At 31.3% G+C, this 12,500-nt stretch overlaps 1 protein-coding gene across 1 annotated transcript in view; it reads left to right on the plus strand.

Moving 5' to 3' along the window:
- The first annotated feature begins 2,325 nt into the window (after nt 1–2,325).
- TBX15 (T-box transcription factor 15) overlaps nt 2,326–12,500 on the plus strand; it is a 118,670-nt gene continuing 108,495 nt past the window's right edge. The window contains exon 1 of the mRNA XM_040339222.1: nt 2,326–2,622. Within this exon, the coding sequence (XP_040195156.1) occupies nt 2,418–2,622 (205 nt within the window). The 5' untranslated portion in view covers nt 2,326–2,417. The remainder of the gene's footprint in view (nt 2,623–12,500) is intronic.

The following is a 12,500-nucleotide window of genomic DNA, read 5'->3' on the forward strand; positions in this document are numbered from 1 at the left end:
TATTGGATTTTTGTATATAATTGTGGAATATACTCTCATGGCGGGCGCAGCGATTTTAGTATTCAGAACATTTCTTATTTTTTTTATTTAGTGAAAACAAGTCAGGTCGGTATCAATTTATAAATGTAGCTTTGCTTTGAGATCGATAAACGATTGCCGAAAAACTCCGAATCGATCTGATATTGTCAATTGATTTTATTGAAGTTCATTGATCCTTCGCTTTTTTTTTTATGCTGATTCCGTTGGTCAAATCGGCATCAGATCAAAAACGTTAGCTGTGTTTTGCGATCGATAAAAAACATCACGAGCGATCATATATTATCAATCGGACAAGGTTTTTTTTATTATTATTAATTAAAGTTCATCGATCTTTCCCTTTTTTTTTTCCTGTTTCCATCGGCCAAATCATCATCAAATCAAAAACTTTAGCTGTGTTTTGCGATGATAAACTATTAAAGGAAAAAATGCACGATCGATCAGCTATTGTAAATTGGCTGAGTGTTTTTTTTTTGTCAATTGATCTTTCGCATTTTTTTTGCAGATTTCATCAATTTTCGATGAATAGTTCCATTATTATTTTTCATGGCTAAAATAACTAGAATTTTTTTGATGCATTTTTTATTTCTTTTTTCTCAGTTACTTTTGTTATAACAGTTTAAACGTTTTTAACGTAACAAATACAGACTTTTTTTTTTTATAAAGCTGTTTTTTTTTTCAAATACAGACTTTTTTTTACATACAAAATAACTAAAAAAAATGTAATGCATTTTTTTTTTACTCAGTTACTTTTGTTATAAAAGTTAGCGTCTTCATTACAAAAAGAACGTTTTTAAATTAACAAGTACAGACTTTTTTTTTTAAAATCAGTTTATTGATTTTTCTTCCAATAGACTTTTTTTTATATAATTCTGTTTATTGATTTTTTTTTTTCAAATAGACTTTTTTATGTATAACTTTTTTTCAAATAGGCTTTTTTTTTTATATAAATCAGTTTGTTGATTTTTTTTTCAAATAGCCTTTTTATATATATATATATATATATATATATATATATATATATATATATATATATATATATCTGTTTATTGATTATTTTTTCAAATATATATATTTTTTAATATAAATCTGTTTATTGTTTTTTTTTCAAATAGACACTTTTTTATATAAATGTGTTTATTGATTTTTTTTTTTAAATATACTTTTTTATATATATATATCTGTTTATTGATTTTTTTTTCAAGTAGACTTTTTTTATATATAAATCTGTTTATTGATTTTTTCAAATAGACTTATATATATATATATATACAATAAACAGATTTATATTAATAAACAGACTTGTTTTAACAAAAGTCTATTTGAAAAAAAAAAAAATTAAAACAATAAACATATTATTATATTATTATATATATTTATTGATATGTTTTTTGATTTTTTTCAAATAGGCTTTTTTTTTATATAAATCAGTTTGGTGATTTTTTTTTTTCAAATAGCCTTTTATATATATATATAAATCTGTTTATTGATTTTTTTATATATATATATATATATATATATATATATATATATATATATATATATATATATATATATATATATATATATATATATATACAGTAAACTGGTTTATATGAAAAAGATTGTTTATTGATACTGTATTTACTGATATGTTTATTGTTTTTTTTTTCAAATAGACTTTTTTACATATAAATCTATTTATTGATTTTTTTTCCAATTACAGACTTTTTATTTATTGATTTTTTTTAATAAATCTGTTTATTGATTTTGTTTTCAAATACAGACTTTTTTTTTTTTTTTTTACATGAGATATACATATTTTTTAAAATGACTTTGTAACAATATTGGATACAATACATTGTTACAATTCTTAGTTGTTTCCTTTTTTTTGTTTCAAAGTAACATTAAAATGTATGGAAATGTTTCCCATGCACACACATAAAGTTACATCCTTTTGAATCTCCAGCACTGGGGTGTTGCAATCGCCTCGTATAGATCTGTATGGGAATAATTCTGAGCCCAGGAGGGGGGGGTGGGGGGGGGCAGATTGGGGTCCCTATTTTTAGGAATTGGGGGGTCTGCCTCTCTATATGACTGATGGGTGTCTGTGAAGGGTTAAGTCTGCGTCCCCCCCTCCCCCCTCACCCAGTGCTGTCAGTCAGGATCCTCCTGGAAGTTTGGATGAAAGTTGGAAAAAGTTTGGAGTCCCCTCCTCTGCCCTGTGATTGGCTGGTCCCGTGCCCCCCTCTCCTCCCTCTTGTCCCAGGGCAGGACAGGCCGGCCCCCCTCGCCTCCCCCTCAGCCCAGCAGTGGTGGTCAGTCAGTGGTCCGCAGCAGACGGTGCAGCAGCTGCACTGATGTAGGGCTGGCACTGGCTGGCACTGGGGTGGCAGCAGATCATGAGTGACAGGAGGAGATCCACAGTCACCCTCAGTTCCAGAGCTCATGCCTTCTCTGTGGAGGCTCTGATCGGGGGGCACAAGAAGAGAAAGCTGCGGGACTGGCACCACCAGAAAGAGCTGGATCTGTCTATGGACGGCCTGAGCCCACCGGAGGAGCTGGACGAGGCAGAAGACACGGGGGCATGTCTGGACCTCAACCCTGGTGAGTGCCAAGGGGGAGGGAAGATGCCAGCCTATGCCCACGAGGAGCTCTATCTGCCACCGAGGATAATATATTAGAACTTGGACATGGGCATTGTATGTGGGAGCCTGGCTGAAGGGCATTGTGGGCGGGAGCCTGGCACAGGGTATTGTGTGTAGGAGCCTGGCACAGATGCACTGTATGTGGGAGCCTGGCACAGGGAATGGTATGTAGGACCCTGGCACAGGGGCATTGTATTTAGGAGCCGGGCACAGGTTCATTGTGTGTAAGAGCCTGGCACAAGGGCACTGTATTTCGGAGCCAGCTTCAGTGGTGTTATATATGGAAGCCTGGCACAGGGACATGGCCTGGCACAGGGACATGGCATTTGGGAGCCTGGCACAGGGACATGGCATGTAGGAGCCTGGCACAGGGACATGGCATTTGGGAGCCTTCTTCAGTGGTGTTCTATATGGAAGCCTGGCACAGGGGCATTGTTTATAGGAGCCTGGCACAGGGGCTTTAAAGTTGCATTGAAGGGGCATTGATAGTGTTATATATGGAAGCCTGGCACAGAGGTATTGTTTGTAAGAGCCTGGCACAGGGGCATTGAAGTTGCATCGAACGGGGCAATTGATACTGTTTTATATGGAAGCACATGGCACAGATTCTTGTTTTATGTGAGAAGGCTGGCACAGGGGCATTGAAGGTGACATTGATAATGATTATATTGGAAGCTGGCACAGAGGTGTTGTATGTCGAGAAGCTGGCACAGGGGGCATTGCATTTGGGGAGACATCCCAAGCGGTGTTATATATGGGAGCCTGGCACAGGGGCATTCTATTTGTGAGCTGGCACGGGAGCGACATTGTATGTGGAAGTCCCTGGCACAGAAGTATATTATGTGAGAGCCAGTCATAGGAGTATTATATATCAGAGCCTGCACACAGCTTGTCATTGGAAGGATGTGGTGCGCCAGCATTCTATGTGTATGCAGTTGGCAATTCATATCCTGGCACAAGGACTTTGTCTGCCCTCTCTCTATACATGAGAAAGCCTCAGCCGGGCACACAGGTGTCTTCTCTCTAGGTTATATGTGAGAGCTTAATGGATATTTCCAGCCTGGCAAGGGGAGGATGCCTCAGCAATTAAAAGGGACAGCCGGGGCACACATGGGTATAGTAAAAAAAAACACTCAAAATAAATAAATACTTATTTTTTTTTATATAAACTATCTATTCTGAATAAAAATAAATACTAACAATAAAATAAAATAAATAAATAAATATTATTATTTCACCACGCCATACTGATACAACGCTCTCTGCGGCTGCTACACACTATATATACTATATATTCTAAATATAATTAATAAAAAATAAATGATATATAAAAATATATATATATATATATATATATATCTCAATAATTTTTTTATATACACTATATATACCATCTATCCTGAAAAAATATATATACATATTTTTTAGTGTGTATGTATGTATGTATATATATATATATATATATATATATATATTCACATTTATTTATTTATTTATTTTATTTAGAAAAAAATTATTACCGTATATAGTGTGTTTCAGCCACAGAGAGTGTTGTATCAGTATGATGTGTGAAATATTTTTTTTTTTCTGCTATGTTATATAGCAGTCCAAGTCATATCCAGAGTGTTCTGTATTGTAGATCTTCAATGACTGCACAATTATCGCCCAAAATTATTTATTTTCACAGATTTAATTAATATTAACCTGGACAATGTTCTATATACTAGGCAGGATGACATTAGGGTGACTGATACAGCATATTATTTTTTAGATGATTATTATGTTTATTATTAATATTATTACTGCTCATAAAATAATGCTAATAATAATAACTACGGTAATAATAATAATAATAATAATAATAATAATAATAATAATAACAAATAATAATTACAATAATAATAACAATTATTAAAAATAATAATAATAGTAGAAACTGATCATAATAATGATTATTAAAAGTAATAATAACAGTAGAAACTGATCATAATAATAAAAATTATTAAAATAATAATAATAATAATAATAATAGTGGAAATGTATCATAATAAGAATTATTAAAAATAATAATAATAGTAGAAACTGTTCATAATAATAATTATTAAAAAAGAATAATAATAGTAGAAACTGATCATAGTAATAACAATTATTAAAAAGAATAATAATAGTAGAAACTGATCATAATAATAACAATTATTAAAAAGAATAATAATAGTAGAAACTGATCATAATAATAACAATTATTAAAAAAAGAATAATAATAGTAGAAATGTATCATAATAACAATTATTAAAAAGAATAATAATAGTAGAAATGTATCATAATATAAAAAATAATAATAATAGTAGAAACTGTTCATAATAATAATATTTTAAAAGAATAATAACAGTAGAAACTGATCATCATAATAACAATTATTAAAAAAGAATAATAATAGTAGAAACTGATCATAGTAATAACAATTATTAAAAAGAATAATAATAGTAGAAACTGATCATAATAATATAATTATTAAAAAGAATAATAACAGTAGAATCTGATCATCATAATAACAATTATTAAAAAAGAATAATAATAGTAGAAACTGATCATAGTAATAACAATTATTAAAAAGAATAATAGTAGAAACTGATCATAATAATAACAATTGTTTAAAAAGAATAATAATAGTAAAAACTGTTCATAATAATAACAATTATTAAAAAGAACAACAATAGTAGAAACTGATCATAATAATAACAATTATTAAAAAGAATAATAATAGTAGAAACTGTTCATAATAATAACAATTATTAAAAAAGAATAATAATAGTAAAAACTGATCATAATAATAATAATAATTATTAAAAAGAATAATAATAGTAGACATTTATCATAATAATAATTATTAAAAAGAATAATAATAGTAAAAACTGATCATAATAATAATAATAATAATTATTATTAAAAAGAATAATAATAGTAGAAACTGATCATAGTAATAACAATCATTAAAAATAATAATGTAGTAACTGATCTGCTTCATATAGCACAGTGTTGGGTTATCTAGTGGGAAGTCACCAGACACAAATTAATTCTATACTGAGATGATTCGGGAAGTGTTTTAAAGGTTAAAGGTGAGAAAACATTTATGGAGGTGAAATAAAAATAATCTGTAAATTCCCCTTTTTCTTTATTATCTGTCTTGGACATTTTTAAAGATATTTGAGGGTTCTTCAAAAAGTTTCCGCAATTTGTTAAACCGAAGTTCTATATGTGTGCAGAAACTTTTTGAAGACCCCTCATAGATGTATATTGTTATATTCTTAGACATTCTTAAATTCTACAGCTATTTAGATTTTTTTTTTTTTAATCCTCCTCTCTAAAATGATCTACATTATATAAATATCATGCAAAAATTCTATTTTATCGTGCAGTATTACCAAACTGAATACAATGCAAAGATTTGATAAAATAGTAACGTATTCACCGACAGATTTCGGGGGTAAAAAAAAAAAATCTTGACTGGATGGATAAAAATATCACATATAATACTACTACTACTACTACTACTACTACTAATAACACCAATAATAAAAAATATTAACAATAATGATAATAAAAGTAATAATAGTAGTCATTATCACCATTGTAGTAATAGTAGCAGGAATTGTTTTATATTGAATATGTTTTCTCTTCTGTACAATCTGGAGATTTCTTCTGTGTGCTGCTGGATGTGTACAGAGAGAGAATACTGTCTGAGAGCATTGCACTATTAAAAAACAAAATACGATATAAAAAAAAAATGTATATACAGTATAAGATATATATATATATAATTATATATACCTAGAACTATTCAGATATAAAGAGATACAGGGAAATATATATATATATATATATATATATATATACACATATATACATATATATATATATGTATATATTTTTTTTTATTTCCCTGTATCTCTTTATATCTGCATAGTTCTAGGTATATATATATATATATATATATATATATATATATATATATATATATATATATATATATATATATATATATATATATATATATATATTTCACACACACACAGTATAATATATATATTTATCTGTATCTCTTTAAATGTGCGTAGTTATATATGAATATATATATATATATATTCATATATCTTATACTGTGTGTATATATATATATATATATACATATATATATATATATTTTTTTGTATTTTTTATATACAGGGAAAGATATATATGTATGTGTATATCTATCTATAGTATGGAAAGCATCTAGCAATATATGGAACAAATAAAATCTAATTTTACACATTTTGCTGTATAAATAAATTAATAAATGCAATAAAAAAAGATATATATATTCATATATCTTATACTGTGTATATATATATATATATATATATTTTTATTTTGTATTTTTTTTATACAGGGAAAGATATATATATATATATTTTTTTTTATTGCATTTATTTATTGCATTTATTAATTTATTTATACAGCAAAATGTGTAAAATTTGATTATATTTGTTCCATACATTGCTAGATGCTTTCCATACTATAGATAGATAGATATAGATACACACACACACACATAAATCAGCAATTCGTTTTTAGCTTTGACTTATCTTGCATCTCGTAAAATATTTATACAGTATAACAATCTATATATATATATGTTTTTATATATTTTTATGTTTAGATATATAAAAAGATATGTCCATGTAATGTTACGTCTGTGTGTGATCTGTAGATAAATGGGAACATGAAGGGAAGGGTGGTTTGTTTTTTTTAGTCTTCCCTATAACGTTCCCCAGATATAAATATCGGATATTTAAGCCGCCATACGTTACATTATATCACAAGTCAAGTCAATCTCCCTTTTTGCAGCGTGGATTGTAACAAACGCTGACCACTTGCGATGTGACGCATTTTTTTTCTGTCCATCAGATTCAGCCGGTGTGCTGACAACATTTTTTTTTGCAACAAAACATACATCATTGTCTTTGCAATGTAAAATAAATAAACATTTAATTTTAAAATGTAAAAAAAAAAATTATTTAACGTTTGATAGCTATGCGTTGTATTAGTGGAGATCGGTGGTCGGGGGAATTATCGCCGGGGTTGCGCTCCCTTGGAGGGGCGGTGAGAATCCACTCTCACCTTCTGATCCTGGAAATCTCCAGACATTGGTCACCAAAGAAAATACATTTATAAATACACGCTGAATTTAATAATCCAGCTATTATAATTATTGCATGGTCATGTACATGATATATGCGCATTGTACGTGATTCGGATTGTAAGCTCTGTGAGCAAGGCTCTCCTATTCCTTCTATTGAACTGTGTTGTCTCCTTTTATATTGTAGAGAGAGAGAGAGAGAGAAGGATAGAAAGTTTAGTACTGTTAGTTCTCTCTAAATCCTGAAGAATAATAATAATAATAATATCTATGTATATAGACGGTGGGGTTGGTTTATTAAAGGAATAGAGACTGTTTACTGAGTATTATTGTTATTATACAGGATTTATATTATTATTATTATAATACAAGATTTATATTAGTATCATTATTATACAGGATTATTATTATTATAATACAAGATTTATATTAGTATTACTATTATACAGGATTTATATTAGTATTACTGTTATACAGGATTTATATTATTATTATTTTTATTATAATAATTTTCCTTGCACATAATTGGGTAATCAAAGCAAACACAACTTTACCAAGCTCGGCAAATATTCCTATTGCAATATTTTCAACATGACTATTTGCTCTGCTACATGAACAGTCTCTATTATTTTAGTAAATTAACCGTGTATAGGTATGTAGACCCTTCCCTCTCTTTATCTACATGGGTGTGTTTGTTTGTATTTTTATATATAAAATAAAATAATATAATATTACAAACATATACACACACACAAACTTCTCTCTCTCTCTCTCTCTCTCTCTCTCTGTCACTTTCTCTACTTCTCTCTCTCCTTCTCTCTTTCTCTCATCCTCCCTCTCTCTCTCTCTCTCTCTCTCTCTCTCTCTCTCTCTCTCCTTCTCTCACTCGCCTTCTCTCTCTCTCTGTCTCTTTCTCTCCTCTCTCTCTCTTTCTCTCCTCTCTCTCTTCCTCTCTCTTTTTCTCCTCTCCTTATGTCTCTCTTTCTCTCTCTCTCTTTCTCTCCTTCTCTCTCTCTCTCTCTCTCTCTCCTTCTCTCTCTCTCTTTCTCTCTTTCTCTCCTTCCTTCTCTCTCTCTCTCTCTCTCTCTCCTTTTGTCTCTGTCCTTCTGTCTCTCCTTCTCTTTCTCTCTCTCTCCTTCTCTCTCTCTCATTCTATCTCTCTCATTCTCTCTCACCCTCTCTCTCTAATTCTCTCTCTCCTTCTCTCTCTCCTTCTCTCTCTTTCATTCTCTCTCTCTCTCTCCTTCTCTCTCTTTCATTCTCTCTCTCTCCTTCTCTCTCTCTCCTTCTCTCTCTCCCCTTCCTTCTCTCTCTCTCCCTCCCTCCCCTTACTTCTCTCTCTCTCCTTCCTTCTCTCTCTCTCTCTCCTCCTCTCTCTTTCATTCTCTCTCTCTCCTTCTCTCTCTCTCTATCATTCTCTCTCTCTCTCATTCAATTCAATTCAAATAAGCTTTATTGGCAGGACCAAATACATGTTAGCATTGCCAAAGCAGTTGAGTTTGTATAAGAAAAAGGGAAGGGGGGGGGGGGGTGTAATATAACGGGGAATGGACATAAGTCTGTGAGAGGATTTTTAAGTCTCTCTCTGTCTCTTTCTTTCCTCCTCTCTCTCTCATTCTCTCTCTCTCTCATTCTCTCTCCCTCTCTCTCTCTATATATATATTTTAATTCCTATAAACTTGAAGAAAGCACAGCACAGCGCATGTGTGAAAACTATTCTTCCTTCCATAGCACTACAGCAAAAAAGAAAGAAAACCTTAGTGTCCCGCCAATATATATATATATGTAGCTTACACCCCACCACTATATATATATATATATATGTGTAGTATACAATCCACTTACCAGAAATAAAAAAAATCTCCTGAATTCACAAAGCATCAACACAAGGACAACCATTTTTATTTTTTCAGTCATGCAATTGTCATCTTCTGATTTCTTAGGACTTAGTTGAAAATGCTATAATCCTTTTTTTTTGTTGGGGGGTGTTAGCTTTGAGAATTTAGTAAATAGTGTTTTACAGCGTGATGAATGCAAGATAAAGAAAGTAGTTCCGTTCTATATGGAGAATTTAGAGATAACGTTTATTCTTTAGTTAGATATCACCGTGTTATGTATCCAATTTTTTGAGTGCAGGAAGACAGCTAATTAAAAACAAAAAAATATATATATATATTATATACACGTGCACAAATAATGTGATTCAATATATACCCATAACACAATTTATATATATATATATATACACACACATAAATATATATAATTTCTTTACAGAGTTACAACATATAATATATATAGAGAGAGATTATGTGAGTCACTATCACAAATAAAAGATCACACATAATAGCGCTCTCTCTCTGTGTATGTATATATATATTATATACACACATAAATATATATCATTTTTATAGTGACACACATAATCTCTCTCCCTCTCCCCCTCTTCCCCTTCTCTCTCTTTATATATATATATATTTTTTTTTTTTATAGTGACACACATAATCTCTTCTCTTTCTCTCTCTTTATATATATATATGTATATTTTTTTGATAGTGACACACATAATCTCTTCCCCTTCTCTCTCTTTATATATATATATATATATATTTTTTGATAGTGACACACATAATCTCTTCTCTTTCTCTCTCTCTCTTTCTCTCTCTTTATATATATGTATATTTTTTGATAGTGACACACATAATCTCTTCTCTCTCTCTCTCCCTCTCCCCCTCTTTCTCTCTCTCTCTTTATTTATATATATATATATATATATATATATATATATATATATATATATATATTTTATAGTGACACACATCATCTCTTCTCCCCCCCCCCCTCTTTCTCTCTCTCTCTCCCTCTCCCCCTATTTCTCTCTCTCTCTCTTTATATATATATATATATTTATTTTTTTGATAGTGACACACATAATTTCTTCTTTCTCTCTCTCTCTCTCTGTCTATATATATTATATTTGATTGTGTTATGGGTATATATTGGATCACATTGTTTGTGCATGTGTGTGTATATATATATATTATGTGTGTGTATATATATATGTTATGTGTGTGTATATATATATATATATATATATATTAGGGCTGTTACTGATTACAAATTTTGTGTTCGATTATTCGTTTTGTTTTTTTTAATCGATGAATCGACCAATTTCGATTAATTATAACGCACATACAGATCCAACTACTTTTAGCTGATCTCCTTGCAGGCTGATTCCCAGTGCCGCTACCAACCACTGGAAAAATGGATAGCAGGATACAAAAAACACACAAAGGCAGCGCTCGATGGGAAGAGCATTAAAATTTTTATAGTCTTCAAGTAGGTAACAAAATAAATATTGCACTGGAGATAAAATCGCTGTAGCTACATAAACTGTAAAAATGGTGCGAGTAATACCATTTTATCCCGTGCTTGCCCCGTTCCTCTTTGATGGAGTACACGACAGGACACTGTATTTTCATTTGAGTCCATCTGATCATCCCCCACAGCTAACTACCCTTTGTTCCACTTGACCCTCCCTTCTAGACTGTAAGCTCTAACGAGCAGGGCCCTCTGATCTGGTCTTCCCTGATGTAAAGCGCTGCGCAAACTGTTGGCGCCATATAAATCCTGTATAATAATAATAATAATAAATAATATAAATAAAAAAATAAAAAAAGAGGAGGTAGGCAGGTTAGAAAGAGTGGAGTACATACTAAAGAGAGAAGTTGAGAAGCCGGAGATATAAGGGAAGGGCGAGGTCAGAGAGGGGGGGAGGGGAAATTGTGGGATACTTTTTATTGAGACATATTTGTATTGGCAATATTTTTTGAAATATTGGGTATTAGGTATCCAAGAGATGTGCAAATGGAAAATGATAATTATATTAAAAAAATGAAATAAAAAAATCTCGAAGAAATCCCACAATGATGTGAACTGTGATCGAGACAGCGTATGAACGCAAAACTGAATGAGTCTCCCGACAGAGTTCTCTGAGGTGGAAAAAAAGAAATACCAAAGGGTAGCAAAAGCAGTCATAAAAACATGAATAGAGCAAGGGTTAATGGGACCCCAGAGGCCCAAAAGACCAAGAACAAATAAGGGGCAGAGGGACTATATCGGTACTAGATAAGGAAAATTTAGAAAGGAGTTGTAGTAAAGGATAAAATATATAAATCAGTTTATTTAACATAATATCAAAAAACAGGAGACACACATAAATATAAAATACATCAAAAACAGCAGTATAAAATGGTAGACAATATTGTACGACCAACCGTCTCAATCACCGAGATGGAATGGACCCTAGACGAAGGGTGGCGGTGAAACGAAGGGGGTCATACAAGTTAAAATCTCTACTGGTTTCGCATCGATAGATGCTTCGTCAGGAGAATTTCTGTACAGAGAACAACCAGGGAGCCAAGGGCCAGCCACGGAGAAAAATTCTCGCACGGTGACCACGGGTGGAGGGAGGTTACCGACTGCAGAGGGAGACCTGTATTGGCTGTGTAGACATATTAAGGTAAAAGGGCCCTGGGACCTATGTGAAGATTTGCGGCAAGTAATCAAGAGCCGCACAAAAATTGTTTGTGTATTAGGGTTCAAGTATGCCAGCAACAGAGGAGTTGGTTTATAAGTAGGCAGCTTTATGTTGGGTA

The sequence above is a fragment of the Rana temporaria genome, chromosome 2, assembly GCF_905171775.1.
Source record: "Rana temporaria chromosome 2, aRanTem1.1, whole genome shotgun sequence".
NCBI classification, from domain to species: Eukaryota; Metazoa; Chordata; class Amphibia; order Anura; family Ranidae; genus Rana; species Rana temporaria.